We start from the raw sequence: 20,917 nt of genomic DNA on the forward strand, positions 1-20,917 counted from the left end.
AGTTGTATAAGAAGGGTCAAAAAATGCGAGTGGCGTGAGTTGCGATGTGAGCCTTGGCGAACATCGCAATAAGAGACGCCACGAGCATTTTTTGACCTAGTTATACAACGTTGCATACAATACTTTTTCTACGACGACGTCATTTTAAACGAAACACAAAAATTTTCCAATTTATTTTCCAACGCGCGGGAAAATGGCGGCAAATGTATACTTTTTTTTAAAGTATATCTATGGCACCAAACAAAGTAAAGGTGCCAGTTTCCAGGTCAAAAAAAAAACAACAATGCTTTTTTGGCGACATTATAGTACAGTTACACTTTGTAAACAATGCTTTTATAGGCCATAGAGCGTACACTTTTTCAAAGAGTTTAATTATGTATGTACTTATATTAGACTTTTTGGTTATTTAAATGCCAGATTAAAGTAGAGGAGTAGAAAAAATATATTTATCTATTTTAATTACAAATAAATATGATCATCTATTAAATTATAATAAAATTATTTCAGAATCTATCAGTGTGTTTAATTTCAATTTTCAATCCCCGAAATAGTAAATTACGAAATAATAAAATTAATTAAATTAAAAATTCGAAAAAAGAAAGCGAAGAGTTGAAGTCAAAGGTGATTTATTTTATATTTTTAAAATAGAACAAAGACCACTGGATGAAATATTTCTCGTCGTTTCACTTAAGTGCGTCTAAGCTTCGAGCGATTTTAAAAAGTAAGCAAGGAGAGGGAACAAAAGAGTCTTTGTTCGGGCTCTTAGTACAGAACGTACGTACTTACGTAGATACTCGCGTAGATAGAAGTGTACCGAGGGATTACGCAGTCGGGGGTTGGGGCGGTATAAGGCAGGCGGTCTGCGAAACTGCGTCATTTTAAAAAAATATAAACGAAAGAAAATCCCGGCCGTCCTGTACCACAGTGTCCGTTATTCTTTTTCCAAATATAATGTCACTCTACGTGCCTGGTTTTTGTTAAAAGGAGTAAATTGTGCTGAAAAGAGGATAAGTCAGGTTAGTATCCCTTTGTTTACAAATGACGTTACCGAGTTTGCTGTTATCAGGAAATCAATTAAGTAGCTATAGGTGCCTAAGTGGGATTAAAATTGTGCATGTTATTTGGAAATTTGTTGACACAAGAAAAAATATTCATTGATAAATTATGCGAAGTTGAAGATGTAAATTAGATACCTAAGTACTTACCTATTTTGGTTAGGAAAATCGTGTTTTTGCATTTTATATATGCTGTAAGTAATGATTAAGTATACCTACTTAGTAAACAAAATAATGTTTACCTACTTTTTTACTACGTTTACGTACATACGTTGTCTTTAATATTAATCGGAGTATTATGTTATGTATAAAAATATAATATTGTATGAGTTGTTACTCATACAATATTTTTTTATATATATTATTAAAAATATATTAAGTATATATATTTTTTATATTATCTGTATTTTAAATCGAGCCGAGAGTTTATTTTTTTATGTAATTTTGGAGGATTCAAAAATATTCTTTAATGATGCGTGTACCTACACGCAAGTAAGTACCTACTTACCTACCTGTAGTTATGTAAAGAGAGTACCTAAAGTAATCTGTTTAGAGTCTCAATTCGTCGGAATAACTAAACCTTGCTGTTTAAACGTTGTAACATACTTCTTACTTACAATATAAACATAATTAACAAAGATGACGAATAAAGTGGACCTTATAATATTCAGGCAACAGATTCATTAACCCGTCGAAGCCTTCAAGATGTTGTTGTTGGTACCGACGGCGTTACTGGTGGCGGTGCGTGCGGGCACGGCGCCGCCGCCGCAGCCCTGCGACATCGCGCCGCCGCACGCGCAGCCCACTGACGGCCATTACCGGCTTGGCGTCTCCGGTGACCCCGACTTGTTTCTACCGGGAGAACTATATACTGGTAACTTTTACTATTTATCTAAGTACTTCACAACTGAAAACTTCCCCTTTGCTTCCCTGCTCTACAGTTTCCCTTATAGGGGGATCGAAAGGATAGACAGGGTATAATTTCTGGGACGAATTTGAATTTACCTTCTTACCAGGGACTGACCTAAGCTGGTGCGCACAGAGAGAATCGTGAGAAGGATTTTTTGCGGTATAATACGAGCTACTTCACAACCATATTTTGCAAGGATCCTTGCTCTGAAACTCACCGTCTGCGGTATTTCAGTTTCCCTCCAAGGTGTGGACAGCGGACAAGGGCCGTCACCGTTCATCGGGTTCAAAATGTGGGCAGAGTTAGAAGAAGTATCAGATGACATAGACCCGCCGTCATCACCAGCCAATCAGTCGCTCGGGACATTCCAGACGTATGATGCCCACGCCAAACTGCAGGAGCTCTGTAAGCCTGCTGTCGAGAATGCCACTGCTCATCCTAAGACTGAGATACAGGTGAATATGCTAAATACATACAGGGTTAATGACATCGTATTTTCGTGTTCCATACGTTTGCGACTCAGATCTCAGATCAACTCAGAATCATGGTCCGAATCATCCCTCAAAGTTTTCGTTAGGATGTCACTAACACTGTATATATAGAGACCACCTCTACGTTCCCGGTAGTTCTAACGCAGTGAGTGTCCAACGTATCCAACGCGGCGCATCTTACATTCCCTTTTGATATATAAGTATTTAAGCACCTTTATCATGAGATTAATGAAATACTTAAGTATTTAATACACCTCTAAAGACCGTGATTCAGAGTAAGAGAATCCGTGTTTCGAAAGGCACGTGAAGCTGTTGGTCCCGGTTACTACTTACTGATGTAAGTAAGTAGCCGTTACATGAGCCATGTCAGGGGCCTTTGGCGGCTCAATAGTAACCCTGACACCAGAGTCGACGAGTTTGGTACTCCACCTCACAACCCACGCGATAGAAGAAGAAGAAGCCAGTCATTTATGGGACGGTGTGAATTAAGCTGTAAGCTCGCCAAACAAAATAAAATAAAATAAATAAAATAAAATAACGGTTCATGGCCAGGATTTTTTGTAATGTTGTAAATTTACTTACTTACATAGAAATTCTGCACGCTTTTAATTCGCAAACTTCGTGGTAATGCTTTTGCGTGTATTTTAAAACGTATTATTATTAGGTGATCTGGAGTGCACCAAAGACTGCAGTGGACATGTGTGTGCGGTTGTGTGCAATCACAAGTCCTGTGGATGGTAAGGGTGTGTCGGTGCTGGCCCGCAAGCTGTGTGCCGCACCGGCCGCGCCTGCCAGCTTCACCAGACAACCGCCCATCGTGGAACCTTGCTGCGCTTGTGATGAGGCCAAATATGAGGTAGTCATTCAGAATCAGAATCAGAATCAGAATCATTTATTCAACGTAATTATCATGGATAAACTTGTTGAAGGTCAATGTAACATTTTTGAATTTACGTCATTTCGCAAGGTGTTATGGCTGAGGAGAAGAAATGACAAGAAACTGCAACAGCAACACATCTTTTAAATCAATGAGGGTACATTACAAGTTATTTAATAACTAGAGGAACACATTCAATACCAGACATTTTTATCATTTAGGTAATCATTAATCTTATAATAGGCTTTTTTACATAAAGTAAGCTTCACGTGAGCTTTAAATTTGTTCTCTGACAAATTTAAAATATTATCTGGTATTTTATTGTAAAAACGTATACATAACCCCAAAAAAGATGAATTTAATTTACTTAATCTAGAATTTTGAACAACAATTTTATTTTTATTCCTTGTATTGTAAGTATGCCTTTCACAGTTTCTCGGAAGGAGAGATACATTTTTACGCACATACATAATGTTTTCATAAATATATTGACTTGCGACCGTCAGTATATTTATTTCTTTAAACAGCTCCCTTAAAGAGTCCCGACAACGCAGATTATAAATAGCGCGAACTGCCCTTTTTTGAATAATGAAAATAGTTTCTACATCAGCGGCTCGACCCCACAATAAAATACCGTAAGACATTATGCTGTGGAAGTAGCTGAAGTAGACAAGTCTAGCAGTGGGTACATCTGTGAGTTGTCGGATTCTTCTGACGGCATATGCTGCTGAACTTAGCTTGCCCGCTAGTGATACAATATGTGGGCCCCATTGAAGTTTTGAATCTACAGTAATTCCTAAGAAAACGGTGTGTTCAACAAAATCTAGTTTCTCGTCGTTAATTTTAATGTTATTATTTACTTTCTTTACGTTTGGTAGAACAAATTTAATACACTTCGTTTTCTTAGCATTTAGAACTAGGTTATTTACTGTAAACCAGCTTAGAACCTGCGACACAGCGCTGTTTGCTTCGTCAAGTTCCTCTAACTTTCTATCGATTTTAAATATAAGAGAAGTATCATCCGCGAACAGTACAATGTCAGCTTGGTTCTGTACTACATAAGGTAAATCATTTATGTACACTAAAAAAAGGAACGGCCCCAAAATGGATCCTTGAGGAACTCCCATTTGAACATGAGAGCCCGAAGAAGTCGTACTATTGATTTGTACCTTTTGTATCCTATCACCTAGATATGAATTTAACAAACTGAGAGCTCCATTATTTAATCCATAGTGCCTCAATTTCAAAAGCAAGGTCTCGTGATCCACGCAGTCGAATGCCTTAGACAAGTCACAGAATACTCCTACGGCATTCTGCGACTTCTCCCAAGCATCGAAAATGTGTCGAACAAATGTGACACATTTTCGATGTGTATACATTCTGTATACTATCGTTTGACACGTTTTGGGCGCCAATTCAATGCATGTTTTCTATTAAGCCCGTATTGGGCGCCACTTACCAGAATTGGTGTGTCCCAGTTTGGGCGCCAATTCACATTATTGTTGTTATTAGTCCCATGTTGGGCGCCAGTTGGCCGGGTGACAAAACAGTCTTAGTTCAGAAAACTTAACGAGTTCCATTACGTTTACGATGAGACTAAATATGACTTAGTATGACCTATTTTCTTTTGTCTATTAGGTTCATATTGGGCGCGAGCTACTTATAATAACTATCGTATTAGATTATCGTCGCAGTGATACTTTATGTATTGAAAGTCTATTATTTTCCACCATTAGGCACACTAACTTACCCTACTTTATGTAATTAATTTATAACACGTTTATACTGCATAAATAATTACATTTATGTCAGGTGACATTCGAAGGGCTGTGGTCTCGCAATACTCATCCCAGAGACTTCCCTCCGGAAGTGGCGCGAGCGCACTTTGGTGACGTCATCGGTGCGTCGCATACCGCACAGTTCCGAGTGTGGCAGGAAGGGAGAGTAGCGACCGCGGGGCTGCGGCGGCTAGCTGATGATGGGGCTACTACGGCGTTGGAGAAGGAATTGAAAGCTGAGGTAAGATTTCAAGTCTTATGTATGATTAATGAGGATTACATACTCTCTCTTCATGCCCCAGAACTAACGTACTTCCCTTCGGCAGAGTGACCACATCAGGACCATAGTGAAAGCCCGCGGTATCTCCTGGCAGCAAGTGGCTGGTGGTCACGGGATGCCGTCAACCTTCGCAGTGTTCCGTGTGGACGCGAAGCATCACCTCGTGTCTCTAGCAGCTAAGCTGGCGCCGTCCCCTGATTGGATCGTCGGTGTCTCCGCGCTGGAACTCTGCAACGTTAACTGCACTTGGAGTAGATCTGCTACTCTTCCTTTATATCCGTATGATGCGGGCACCGATAGTGGACTTACTTACACGGTTAGTTAAAATTTGAGGTTAGTTTTTAACATAAAGTAGGTGTAGTCTTCAGTTGTGTTCTTAGAAGGTTAAACGAAGGAACATATATACAGCGCCATCTATATTGTTTATGACGAATGTACCCTATGGAAAGTCCCTCATTGTAGGAATGTTTTACTTTTACTACACTAAATAACTATAGTGACTCCTTTCCTTGTTCGTCGTACCTATCGTACTTTGGGATTTAATAAGTATTTTTTACCAAAAAGATATTGATCTGTGTTTCTACGCAGATCAATATTTCGCTTACACAAAGTAGTTCCTCTTTTTTATAAATTTTGCGTTAAGACGTGGAGCAGGGTGGGGCGACCACATTTTCTTGTTATGTATAGAATAGAATAGAAATACTTAGTTTATTATAAAAGGACGCCACATACAAAAACAAGACAAGAACATCATTTAATTTTTTTCTAAATCAATTAAAAATATGCAAAACGCATGTTCGTCGAAATTACCATAAGGTGGTGGTGGACGTACTGAGATAAAAGGGCGTCACTCAGCACAAGTCGCGTAAACCATGACCCTGTTGGTTTTATGTTTTTTTCGCGCTAAGTTGTACTTTCCTTCAGTGCTGCTGTGATGCGCACCATTCTAGAGCGTAAATAGTATCAATTGAAGAATGGCACGATTTTTGTAGTTATAAATACAAAATTTTATGCCTGCCAGAATCGATACCAGTATAATTTATTTACATAATAAAATGTGGCGTAGGCCTCCCGTCAGCCCACGATCCCCGCGTCTCCGGTGCGGGCGCTGCGGCCTGACTGGCCTCGTGACGTACGCTCGCCCTTCTTCAGCTCTTCAGGCGAGATGCGCCCCTTCGCGCGACTGCGACTCAATCGACTTCGACTCTATGAGAAGAGCTGTGACGCTGGTAAAATTTCCTTGGTTATTTCGTTTTTTTTTCTAAGAATAGCGATTTCTGTTCGGCAAATCTTTCTCTGTCACCCGTGTTACGTTTATAAATAGTGAACTGTTTGGCAACATGCATTTAAAACGTTATCTGATCTAGTTAAAATGAGAAATATATGTATTTACAAATAATAATTATAAAATGTGAGACAGAATTAACTAATTAGCGATCGCGAAGAAAAGTGTTTCGGTCCCACGTTGGGCGCCAATTACCTTTTTTATTTTAAGTATATTTAAAATCCTGAGAAATTTGTATCTAACCTGTATTGGGCTGGTTTTTCCTTAGCCGGTTGGAAGGTCAGACATGTAGTTGCTGTAAAAACAGGACCTGTCAAATCTTCAGGTTAGGTAATCGGACCCTGTGAAAACGGGATAACGCTAAAGAGCTAAAAAACAAATATATCGCAGAGTGCATCACCAATTTATCGTCGCATATTTTTTATGACTTCAGACTCGGAGAGCGAGCTAGGGTCCGAGCCAGCGGCGGGCGGTGGGGGCGGCACGGGCGGCGCATGCGCCACGCACGCGTGGGGCGCGTGGGCCGCGTGCAGCGTGTCGTGCGGGCCGGGCCGCGCCGCGCGGCAGCGGCACTACGTGTGGCCGGCGCGGGCCCGGGCCGAGGCCTGTCGGCTGCCGCTAACCGACTACAAGCGCTGCTACGGTCCACGGAGACACTGCAGGTTAGGCAGTCTGCTATTATATAGAGGACGCCCGTTTATCTCAGATACATACAGATAGATGATAGAGGGGCGTCCTTCATGTTGGCGATCTAACTGTGCAACAGCTTGTTTGTGTGTCTACTACGTTTTCAATTAGTATTTAAGTAAAGAAAGGTAGAAAATCCTTTATCACTCAGAGCGATGACCGAGTACGAGCCCGACCCGGCGGAGTCGTCAGGCCCGTGCGCCGTGTCCGAGTGGTCGGAGTGGTCCCCGTGCGCGGGCTGCGGCGTGCGCATGCGCAGCCGCCGCTACCTGGCGCCGCGCGCGCACAAGCGCTGCCACGTGGGCTACCGCGCGCGGACCGTCATGAGCCAGGCCATGCCGTGCGACGCCGGACCTTGTGACAAGTAAGCAGTAGGTGTAGCACTTACGTTCATTTAAGTAATAAAATGTATCTTAGATAAAATTGTCAGAAATAAAAAGTACTTATTAGAAACATCATCTCCCTAGCACTATCCCGTTTTTCACAGGGTCCGCTTACCTAACCTGAAGATTTGACAGTTCCGGTTTTTTACAGAAACGCAGAAGTGCGTTTTTTTGCAGGTGCGGTTTTTTAACTTCATAGATATTCACAGAAATTAAAACCAAATATTTAATTACAGACCCACCGGAGAATTCGTGAATGCGACTAACTTCGACTGGTTTTATGTGGTAAGTAAGTACTTAAAGTATTTTAAATTCAGCTGAAAGTCGATGGCGACATTGGCGACGCACCTATCATAAAAAATAGTGTAAAAAAGAATCCTGTATGAAGAAACAATTAAATGATTTATTAAAAACTGAAATATTATAAAAACATCAAACTCAAAACTTACACAAATTGACAATTATAAAAAGAAAAAAATATGCTATTTATCATCAGGACAACGGCAGCCCGCAGTGCCCAGTGTCCCCGTGGGGGGAGTGGTCCCCGTGCTCGGCCCGCTGCGGGCGCGGGCGGCGCCTGCGCACGCGGCTGTACGTGGCGCGGGACGCGCGCCTGCAGCAGGAACTGGCGCGCCGCCTGCTCAGGGACTGGAGCCAGCGGTTCGCCGAGCTGCAGGACTTGGTAACCACATTATTACTGGAAGTGCGATTGGATGTTTTTTTACGTGTAAATGGTACAACTTAGGGTCCTTTAAAAATATTATCTAAGTATTTAAAATACCTACTTTTAAGTCTAAGTAGGTACGAGTTTAAGTTAAGTTTCCACCAACCCGCAGTGGAGCAAAGTGGTAGAGTATGCTCCATACCGCCTCCGGTTCATTGAGGGGAGGCCTATGCCTAGCAGCGGGACGTATTAGGCTGTTTATATAAGAACGAATCTCATTTAAATGTTGCAAAATGTCCTAACCTAACATAGCATAAGCTCACGACTATATCCCAATCGGGTAGTCAGAGCTAAGTACATGTAACACAAGATGAACCAAGTACCCCCGCCCCACCGAGCTTTCTGGTAGACCAACGTGGTGAGCCGTATCACCGTCAATAATGATCGAACCAACTCTGTTAATAAAATGTAAATAAATAAAATAAAACATACCTACATCACTTTTCAAACTTGTATTCGATCACACGAACGTCTGAACTGTCAAAATAAAAAGTAGTGTTGTGACATAGCGTGGAATTAGTGCTACTTTAAATCGACCGATTACGCTCCTTGTAACAGTATCGTGTATTACAGGACGTGACAGTAGAGAACATAACATCAGAAGATCCTGATCTGGAGCGTCAGGTGGCGGAGCACCTGGAGCGCTGCCAGTTCACGCTGTCGCAGCAAGAGGCGCTCTGTGATGGAGATGATTACTGCTTCAACGATACACAAGCACAAGGTGACGTATCCTCTATAGTCGTCCATACTGTAAGATGGAACAAAATCGATCGATTTCAGCCCTTGCGGCACCGCTCTCTGCGTAGCCCTGATAGACAGCATACGCTGCGGCTTGCTGGTATCACGAATTTAGTCACATTGGCTAATTTTTGCTTTGACAGCTCTATTTTTCCGCGTACTTACCTACATATAGTTTTTGTAGAAGATTAACAGGCTTGTCACATCCTTAGCATCCTTACTTTAAAGTTTAAAGTATCTATTATTGTTATTTACGTTCTTTCATTCGATTATTCTATTAGGATTATACAATTTGTAATAGGGTACTTTTCAACTAGTCAAATTCGAGTCAAATGAGTTATTTTTTACTAAACGTCAAAACACGAAATGACTACGGAATTCGTATGAAAATAAACCTGTGACGTCATAGAAAAACGTTACAATGTCGCACTTATTGTTACAATTTTCTTTTTTAAAATTAATAAATAAGTTAAATACAAAAAAAGAAAACGCTTTTTGTCACCTTTAAACATGTCTTTCTTTCAATTTCCAAATTCGCATGCTGTGCCCTGTGTGCTGTGCACGCGATCGCATAAAAATCGCGTGCAACTCAGCATTAAAACTCCCGCTTATTTATAGGATCGGCTTGCTGTTAGCACCGCATCTGTGTGTAATGCTTTCGACCTAAGTTTTATGTTTTATTTTTGTGACTCATTGTATGTTTGCCTCAAATTGCATTAACTACTTGGCCGGAGACTTAAGTGCCACTGTTCAATATTTATGTGGTTCATTATGTGTTATATTATTGCGACTCATAAGCGCACGTGTTCGCGCCCATACAAATTGTGACGTCAGTAGCTACTTGTTTGCAATGTTTACATGCATGATGCATGGGCAATATTATCAGAGTGGCCAACTGCGCAATGTACCTACGTTTATTTTGTATTTATTTTCAGCTATTGTGTAATAATTATGTAATAAACAGCCTATATGTACGTCGCATTACTGGGCACAGACCTTCCCTCAATAAAACGAGGTACTTATGGATCATATTATAGATATACTATTGCGGGTTGGTGGAGGTGTATTTACGCTTTCCTGTGATAAGGATGGGTCTCCTTGCCTGACAGTCGATATTATTATTTTTGCCTTGTGGGTTATAATACACAATCGCGGAGCTCCGTGCGTCGTAAAGTTTGCTGAAGAGTCGAGTGCAAACTTGAAGTATTAACTATTTGCTTTGAATGGCGCGTGTTTCGCGCTTGGCCCTTCCAAGCTCTTGTCTCTATTACGTGGATTGTACCCTTTCATTGGAAAAATATCACGTGGCCCTCGTCGCGGCTTATGCTGATTGAGGTCCATTTATTGAGAACGTCCATCGCCGCCTTAATGATAATTTTGTAAAAGTTTTAAGTCAGTTTTTTGTGTTGTTACTGTACGGGGCGTTCTTTTATAATACATAATTTATTTCTTTAACAATATAAGCTCACGACTATATCCCAATCGGGGTAGTCAGAGGTCATATCCATCGCAAGATGAACTAAGTATCCGCGTCTCACCGACCTTTGAATTTATTTATTTTTTCAATCAATCTATAATTCTTTATTGCACAAAAACATAAACACAGAACATGTACAGACGAATAAAATAAACACAATAGGGTTTCTTCCATTATTTTATTCGTATAAGTATTTCAAATTGTGCATTTACTAAAACATGATTCGTCAATTCGTCATGAATCTTCAATACATGTCATGAATATTTATTATTATCAGCACTATTATTATCCTTGTCAAACACTATCCGTGCCAAGGCTTATCAGTCACAAGTGTAGGCAGCCGATGTTATCGTGTATAAGTTGATTGTTGCCATATACAGGGTGTTAGTGATATTGTAACCAAAACTTTGAGGGATGATTCTGGCCATGATTCTGAGTTGAGAATTTTCCGTCGCAAAAGTATGAAACAGAAGATAATTTAAAACAAAAATGTTCATGAATTTCCGACAGGAAAATCCACTTGATATGAACTCAGAATCATGGTCTGAAATCTGAAGTGGTCTGAAAGTGTATTGCATTATAGAAGTGTGCGCGCTGCCCGTGTCGATGGGCCCCTGCCGCGGGTACGAGGAGCGCTGGTTCTACGACGGCGCACGCGCCGTTTGCGAGCCGTTCGGGTACACCGGCTGCGGCGGCAACGCTAACAACTTCCGATCTAAGGATGATTGCATGAAAGCTTGCGGCCAAGTCAACGCTACTGTCTCTGCTCTGGGTAAGCGCAGCTTTCCCATATGTTCTACGTTCGATAGATTCTGTTGACAAAGTATTTACGTTTTTTTTGACTTTACTTATTGTAAGTTTGTGTCAGATAGCATTAACTACTTGGTCGGACTAATGGGGAGCGCTGAGGGTTTTCATCCCATGTCCAGGCACGTCGTCGGCGGCTTCAATCTGCCAGCAAAAAAACCGACTCCTCATTTTTTACTTTTATTAACGGTGCGTTTGATCATACAGACTGGTCTTAAGCAGCGATGTGGTCTAAAGTGGAGCACGCAAACTCAAATAGTGCCTATTCACTCTTGCCTCATCTCTCTTCTTATATCGTACATGGGTTGTGAGGTGGATGACTAACCTCAGCAACCGACTCCTCTCAAAAATTATAATAATTCTTTAAAATATTAATTTATTTTATCAGTAACCAGCACTCCACCCGTGAGCGAGTCAACAACGAAGAAGCTCAAACCGACCCCAGCGAGTATGGACAACGAGGTCATGCAGAACGATGCGCCCGCGCAGCAAGGTATTTAATACCTAATCAACGACTCACTTTAGGTACATCCAACATGCTAAATGTCTACAACTGCATAATACTAATTCTTGCTTGTCTATTTCTTTTTCCCATAAGTACCTTAGTTTAAAATAATAATTTCAATACATTACTTAATATCTTAACAGCCTCCGTGGTCTAGTGGTTAGAGCGTTAGGCTCACGATCTGGAGGTCCGGGTTCGATCCCCGATGGGGACATTGTCGAAATCACTTTGTGAGACTGTCCTTTGTTTGGTAAGGACTTTTCAGGCTTGAATCACCTGATTGTCCGAAAAAGTAAGATGATTCCGTGCTTCGGAGGGCACGTTAAGCCGTTGGTCGTGGCTATTAGCCGTAATAACACCTCCACCCACCCGCATTGGAGCAGCGTGGTGGAGTATGCTCCGTTCCCCCTCCGGTTGATTGAGGGGAGGCCTGTGCCCAGCAGTGGGACGTATATAGGCAGTTTATGTTATGTTAGGTATACTTAATATCTTCTCATGGTAATGTCAACAGTCATTCTTTTCTTTCAAATTCAAATATACTTTATTGCACCAAAATAAAAGAAAATATATTAGTTACAAAAGAGACTTAACTAGGTACATGGCAAATGGCGGCCTTTCTTCTTTTATGTGTTTTTTTGGTACCTTTCGAATGAAATAAAAAATATATTAAGTAAATTAAAAGCATATATGTTTGTGCCCGTGGCTTTTGAGACTGCAGGTCCTTGGGGTAGTGAAGCGAGGGAATTGATCAAGTTTATCAATGATAATTACGATGAATAAATGATTCTGATTGATAAGATTCTGATGATAAGGGAATTAAGTACACTGATTTGCAGCAGCAATATTCGTTTGTTCCTTTTGCGGTGGAGACGGGCGGACCATGGAGCGAGGAAGCTAAAAAGTTCGTTAAAGAACTAGGGCGACGTCTGCGAGATCGTGGTTGCGACCCTCGCTCCGGATCATACCTGGTTCAGCACATCTCGCTGGCCATCCAACGCGGCAACGCGGCCAGCGTGATGGGTATATTTGAGCCGGGTATGCTCCGAGGCGGGCTATTTGACTAACTTAAAGTGTAATTAATATCTAGTCTTTAAGCAATGACATGTGTTTTTTGTAACACTTATTTATTTATTCTGATTTATAGTAAGTATTCTTGTTTTTAGAAAATATAGATTGCGAGACTGGTCCGTGGCTCGGGTGGGGCAGTTGTTTCGGAGAATGCGACTACGCTGTCAAGCTCAACTACCGGTTGGTCATGGTAAGTAATTTTTACTTATGTGCGTCACTGGTTCGTCATCATCATCATCAGCCCATTAACGTCCCCACTGCTGGGGCACGGGCCTTCCCTATGGATGGATAGAGAGATAGGGCCTCAAACCACCACGCGGGCCCAGTGCGGATTGGTGGTTATTAACGACTGCTAATGCAGCCGGGACCAAGGAAGCACGAAGGAGCTCGAGATGAAAACTTTATTTTTGTGGTCACCCATCCTATGACCGGCCCGGTTATAGGATGGGTGACCCAGCGTGAACAAGCGAAGGTTATATGCAAATAAAAACACATGCTTGAATTTAAAAATGGATTGTAATGTTTTAAAATTAATTAGGTATTTAACAAAAGTAGAAAAAGCAACACCCGGTCGCCATGATCTTAAAAGGATACTTAGAAGTATAATAAACATAAATTTTAGTGTGTACTACACAACTTAAACACTTTCCACTCCTTCGAATCCTGGCTGGGGCACATCGTTTTTTCGACGTGACTTATTGTAGATTTGGCGCAAATGCCATGAACTGCTTGGCCGGACAAATGGTGAGCGCTGAGAGCTCTCACTCGGTACGAAATTTAAGACAACAGGCCTGAGGGTGCCAAGTTGGGCGCGACGCCCTGGGGCCTGTTTAATAAAACTTACAATTGTAAATTACAATGACAATTTGATGTACATTGCGGAGTGTATGATCACGAATATTTTGCAGTTTCATATTAGCTACGTAATGAAATATTTATATAATAATATATAATTTACAATTGTAAGTTTTATTAAACAGGCCCCTGGACGCACCCTGAGCCGAGGTTTGCCCGGGCGTCATCTGTGAGGATTTAATTAATTTAAAAACCAAATTATGTACTTACCCAAATTCATACAATAAACGAAATGAAAGCAGTCGGGTAATTAAATTGTACAATTGCCTTTAGAACTTTGCCGTTTTGGGAAACTGGTTTTTAGCGAGTTTGCCCTTCTGCGAAGTTGTCCTAATGCCTTTGTCCTATAGAAATATAGCTTTTTAGATGAATTCCCTGAATGTGGCCACTTTAGATTGAGACTTGTTTAGCGCTGCTTGTCCCATGATGGACCACCGCGGTAGAGTGCCCCCCATACTATCTTCGACTGATTAAGGCCTGGCCAAATGCTAAAAGGAAACATCGCGACAAAATAAACTAATACCTTCTTCTTCTTCTAATCCTTTTATGTAGGATCTAGGGTTCGAATAACAGATTTCCACCCCTCGCAGCCTAGCTTGCTCCCATGACATGCCGAGAGTTTTCAACTCCCGGTCAACCGAGCGTCGCCAGGTCTCTTCGATTGCCCCCTTTTGCGTTTCCCCAGGCCACCTAACCAAACGAATATCTAACTACTAATAAATTATACTGTATGTCTGTGTACTCATAATGCAACGTTATCAAACATCTACACTAAATCATCTCATTATCTACCTCATTTGTGATGGACGAATTGTATGTTATTTTCCCATATCTATAGTAAAGTTACCATACTTGCACGGGCAGCAACTTGATGCAAATTGTATAGGAAAAGCAACTCTGAAATTACGTAAAGCGGAAATACTAAGGTACCTTAGCTAAAGACGCGCATAAAATACTTACGACATAGAGTTAGGTAATTCAATATTCTAGATCTAAGTGTGTGTAAGTATAAGTAGTACAATCGGTAAATCTACGTAAGTATTTATTTCTTTTATCTTAATTCAAATTCAAATTCAAAATATTTATTTCGGAAACTTCAAAACTACTGCTACAATTACCTCAAAAGCGGACCCCTGATGCCGGGAAGCAGCGGTATCAGTACTGGTTGGAGGCCGAGGAAATGGATTCTGGTAGGGCTCTAGCTAGAACATCACCGATTGAGAAATTGGTCGATGTACTGCGGAACGGAAGGCGATTGGGGCAACCACCGTTCTACACGCCCTATCTATGGAGTATTGAAGGCGATTACTCCACCGACAAGAGCGCAGCTCTTAAATAAAGAGAGAGAGAGAGATTTCGGAAACTAGTCCATATTTTGTTAGTAACGGAAAGCTTAACTTAGTATTAGTAACAGATTCGAAAGATGACAACAAAAATAAGCTACATAAGTCCGCCCCGAGTCAGCGGAGCCGTGGGCAGCTATGTAACAGCGCGTCACCAGTAGTAGCGGCGGCGGCAGTGATGTGCGGTTCCCGGGAATTTTCCCAAAATGGGAATGTTCCCGTGGTAAAAACTCTTTAACACTTTCAAGGACAGAACGTCCAATGACGTTCCGATTCCAAGGTGTCATACTATCTATTATGAACCATCAATGACCCATGGTCTCTGCCTGTGAAAGGGTTAAGGGATAAAAGGATTACAAGAAGACAAAACATATACAAGTTACGTCTGTAATTCAACTGCTTCTGTTGTTCAGTGCTTGGGTGTTGAACTCACGATCGTAAGTTCCCGGGTTCATACCCCGGTAATCATTAACCATTAATCATCAGACACCGTATACGCTTCATTATACCCTTGTTATGTCCTAAGCGTCTTTAACCCTTTCACGGACAGAGATCATGGGTCATTGATGGTTCATAATAGGTAATAGGACACCTTGGGATCGGAACGTCATTAGACGTTCTGTCCTTGAAAGTGTTAATAGTAAGGACACCGACGAAATTGTTATTTATTGTACTCTGAATTTATCAGCCTAAACGTTAGGTAACAAAGCTCTCTTTACATAACTTCAAATTGGAAATTTCATATGATGTTGTTGTCTTTTTTTTGTGTGTGGCGTCCTTTCATAATAAACTATTTCTATTCTATTCTATTCTACTTTTGCGTCTTTTTACTGCCCTGAACGTTATACATGCTTCTGTCATTGAATAATTATGTACCGGAGTTATGAGAAAATAGGTAGTTATCACGTTAAATGTCGACAGTGAACGTAGCCTGGAAAGTCGGAGACGTAGCACGGATCATCTTAGTTTTTGGACAGTCAGCCTGTAATGTCCAAACCAAACTGTATTTAGGTATACATTGTTTTAAGTTTACGCGGTTATTATCATAATTAAAGCACATAATAACGGGTTCTTACCGCCTTTAGACTACCATGGGAGTCTCATATCCCCATTTAAACGCGGTAAGAACCCGTTATTATGTGCTTCAAACTGTATTTTTTTGTGATATGTCCCCACTGGGATTCGAACCCGGGACCTCCGGATCGTGAGCGCAACGCTCAACCACTGGACCACGGAGGCCGTTTCTTAAATTAGTGATGATGATATTTTGCATCAATCATATCATAAGCTCACGGCTGTATCCCGATTGGGGTAGATAGAGGTACATGAATCGCTAGATGAACTAAGTACCCACACCTCACCGAGCTGATTTCGCATCAAGTAGCGATTATGGAGTTCTTCATAGCTTCGCTGTTTTCTATCAGTGTCGCCCTCTGGGTAAATTTTCACTGAACCCTGGCCTTTTTTGGTGAACTGCGGCATCTTTGGACTTTGTATCAACAGTGGCTGCAAGTTGTCTTTGATTACTTGTGGCTCTGCCCACCCCATTAGGGATTACGGGCGTGAGTTTATGTATGTATGTATGCGGCACCCATATACCTTTATGTTTTCCAACTAAATATTAATATAATATTATTGGTCAGCAAAAATTTAGTATCGATCGCCATCGACTCGCAAAGAAGAAGAATGTAATGTGTGTATATTTTAATGTTGTAAATGTATATGTGTGTCGTAGATTTTACCTACTTAAATAAAATTTATTATTATTATTAAACGATAATGAGAACGTGTTGTGCTTAGGTATCATGATTACAACCTCTTAATAACTGTAGAGGTGCCTACTTGAGTGTTAATTACCTCGCGTTCGTCATGCGCGTTTCATTACACACCGTTTAATAATCAATTATTTATCGGGTGTTTTTGTCACTGAAATTGATTAGGTTAGGAAATTGATTACTTTTTCTTTTTAAATAAATTAGGCTCGCGTTTGACCACAATCTCACCTGCTTGCACCCCCCACACTAGCGTCTTTCGAGCGTCGTCGTCGCGCCAGCGTCTGCGCAACGTCTACGCGACGTCGACGCCGCGGCGACGCGACGCCAGCGCCGCGCATGCTCGGCGTTCGGCAGCCGGCCAGCCCTGGCGTCGCGTTGCTGCGATACAATCAGTGTGAAAATGGATTACGACGAAGATACATTGCTGTTAATATTACTGATCCAAAAACTACGTAAACGAAAAAGGAAACACCGTCGTTAACATTGGGAACAAACTCTGTATAGTGTTACAGTTCAGGAAAGCGATTATTTCGTATTGTATTGTCAACATATAAAAAATACTTTTATGACTATTTACGGATGCCAAAACGAATATTTGACGAACTATTACAATTGATACAGAACGATATAAAATATCAAGATACCCATAATAGTGGATTGCGTTGCGCACTGTACTTGTTCGCATAAAACGTTGAAATGGCGCCGGTTGCTCTTCACATTATTTTGTATTCTATCATTCCCAGTCACCCCAATGATTTTGTTGTTATACTTTTTATCAGCGCGCAGCCTCAGGCTCCGGACGACAGTGTCATAAGCTGGTGAAGAGTCGTTTATGTCGCCTGCCGCACTGCAAGAAGGCTCCTTCAGACGTCGGCGATGCTGGCGAAGTCGCCAAGATCATCGAACAACCTGACGAAGATGACTAAAGGCCTCAAAAGGTTTTACATTATCTGCATTGTTCGGGATTGATGTGTGTAAGTTGTATAAATTATACTATTTATATATGCCTAATCTGCAATGGTTAGTACCCTAACATAACGCCGCCATAGACCGTGTTAAGGTATGCGCGGCGCGTGAAGCGGCGCGACCTTCCGGATAAACAAACGTATGACATTGTACTGAGCGTTCACGGAGAAGCGTTTTTGCAAGCGTTTATTTTAATTGTAGCGTCACATAGTAATATGGCGGGCGACGTTTGACGCGCTGCTTGAGCGCCGTGTGTCCCTGTACAGTCATGAGCAATATCATGTACCCACTTTAGAACCCTGTCGCACTATCATATTTGACATTTAATGAGGCTTATGGTTTAATTTGTCAGAAAAGTTAATGTCACATGGTTGCAAAGTGTATACATATTAGTACTCGTGACCGTACTTGGCCTTTAGTAAAAACCTCGACAAGCGCCTTTTTGGAAAGTCAAATTCCGATGTGATTTTCTTCAACAAAACCTCGAACAGTTTCGCTACTTTCATACATAAGTACATGAACATATGGTTTCAGGTTACGTTCCTCAAAAACCATATAGATGGCGCTGCTGTGAAGATCCTTCGTTTAACCTTCTAATTTCATGGAACAGTCATATGCATATTTTTACTTTGTTTTTGTTTTGGTTTTCCCCGAAGGGTAAGGCAAAGGGAACTATGCCCATACAGCCATGTCTTACGTATTTTTTTTTCTTGATGATTGATGATGATGATGATGATGATGAATGATGATGATGAAACCTAAGCCCCCACCCTCGGAGTAGACACCTACTCCGAACCCCAAACGAATTAACTCAAAAGTCCGCATAAACTTTTGAGTTATGAAGCGGCTTCCCGGCACGAAGCGAAAATAGGCAGATACACTTTGTTTATTGAATACTCCAATATAATAACACTCGCGAATGTCTTCTGACTAACTTAATGCGATCAACAAAACACCATTTCGTATTAATTATTTAGATTATTCAATGAAGAAAGCAACTGTCCCGTTCCCGTTTCCCGCCAAAAAGCCATTTTTACTTTGTTTTTGGGTGTAAATGATGATCCTTTTTATTACACCCAGGAACAATTATTCTGCCATTACATTATATTTTTTCATAATTATGTACCCGAGTAATGAGAAAACAGGTAATTGTCACGTTAAATCTGGACAGCGCCATCTATAATATTTTTAGGGAACGTAGCCTGGAAACTCCTATTTCGATGGGTTTTTTCAAAATGGCGCTTGCGACGTTTTCACTAAAGGCGGCTCTTCTATCGTGTGGGTTGTGAGGTGGATTACCAACCCCATCAATCCTGGTTAAGCCGTTGGTCCCGGTTACTATTTACTGATGTAAGTTAGGAGTCGTTACATGAACCATGTCAGGGGTTTTTGGCGGTTCAATAGTAACCCTGACTAAAGGCGACAATAAGCAATAATAAACCTAAGTTATTATATTAGAGCACTAACTTACTAAGGTGCCAAGTTTATAAAAGTAAAGGAGTTACTCAACAAATGTTACGAAGGAATGTTTCGGTAGTTGTTGAAGTTTTACTAAGTATTTCATTCCCTAATCGTATATTGTTTATAATATTGTTTTCCAACATAGCTGGCGAGGAGCGGGTGTATACAGGGTGTTAGTGACATCGTAACGAATACTGAGGGGGATGATTCTGACCATTATTCTGAGTTAATATCAAGTGGAATTTTCCGTCGCAAAATTCATGTTATTTTCTGTATTTTTAATTATTTTCACTTCTATAATTTGGGATGGAAAATTCCGCTTGATATTAACTCAGAATAATGAGTTGAATCACCCTCTCAGTATTCGTTACGATGTCACTTACGCCCGTACAAGTACGTACAGGTAGCCATACAAGTACGTATGAGTTTTAGTTATACCGTAACAAATACTGACGGGGTTGATTCTAAGTTGATATTACGCGGCATTTCCTGTCAGAAAATTCATGAAAATTTTAAGGTTAAATTTTTTTTATTTTCGGTTCCATACTCAAAATCATCGGCTGAATCATCCCACAAAGTTTTTGTTACGATGACATTAACACCCTGTATACTAAGTATACACCTCTGGATTCGGGGCTTTGTTTTCTAATAACGATATCTATAAGTACTAACTTTCATTATGTGATACCTAAGTAGTTATAAATATTATCTGATAGGCATAATATCTTCTATTTATCGGCCATTCGCCCACGAGATAATAAAAAGGGGTAAAAATAATATTTAGTTTCTGTTAAAATAAATTAAGCCGTATAAATTGAGACGTGGTAGCCCAGTTGGTAGAACGCTTGCGTCTCATTTTGAGGTCGCAGGTGCGAATTCAAATCCAGCACAGGCCTAAACCAATGATTATCGAATTTGTTTTCGTATTCATGTTTGGATCATAAATTATTATCATTATTATTTTATTTATTGCTCAGCGGTGAAGGAAAAACATCGTGAGGAAACCCACATTCCCGAGAAATGCATTGTTGTAGACCTAACCTGTATTGGGCTGGTTTTCCCTTCGCGGGTTGGAAGGTCAGACAGGCAGTCGCTTCTGTAAAAAACCGGACATGTCAAATCTTCAGGTTAGGTAAGCGGACCCTGTGAAAACGGGATAATACTAGGGAAATCATGAGTTTCTGTTAAAATACTTTATTAATACAATCGTCAACAAAACTTTGTACACAAAAACACTTACAACTATTATTATTTTATCAATGTCCTTATATTAATTACTTAGTAGATAACCTACTTTACTGTTTATTTTCTATCTAGCTTTCCCTTAAATAATACTGTCTAGGAACATCACAGTCACTTTGTACGGTCACGAGTACTAATATGCATACATTTTGAAACCATGTCACATTAACTTTTTTGACAAATTACCGTAAATAACCGTAAGTCTCATTA

The 20,917-nt window shown here is 40.7% G+C and overlaps 1 protein-coding gene across 1 annotated transcript; it reads left to right on the forward strand.

The window, feature by feature from the left end:
- The first annotated feature begins 1,760 nt into the window (after positions 1-1,760).
- Positions 1,761-19,673, forward strand: LOC126366218 (spondin-1-like). The gene is made up of 16 exons (XM_050009247.1): positions 1,761-1,929; positions 2,200-2,420; positions 3,121-3,312; positions 5,146-5,352; positions 5,438-5,707; positions 6,458-6,634; positions 7,118-7,338; positions 7,515-7,727; positions 7,983-8,031; positions 8,243-8,428; positions 9,044-9,191; positions 11,269-11,432; positions 11,735-11,750; positions 11,881-11,985; positions 13,161-13,255; positions 17,818-19,673. The coding sequence occupies exons 1-16, from the start codon at positions 1,761-1,763 to the stop codon at positions 17,962-17,964; spliced, it is 2,580 nt and encodes an 859-aa protein (XP_049865204.1). The 3' UTR covers positions 17,965-19,673.
- The last annotated feature ends 1,244 nt before the right edge of the window (positions 19,674-20,917 follow it).

The sequence above is a fragment of the Pectinophora gossypiella genome, chromosome 4, assembly GCF_024362695.1.
Source record: "Pectinophora gossypiella chromosome 4, ilPecGoss1.1, whole genome shotgun sequence".
Taxonomy (NCBI): Eukaryota; Metazoa; Arthropoda; class Insecta; order Lepidoptera; family Gelechiidae; genus Pectinophora; species Pectinophora gossypiella.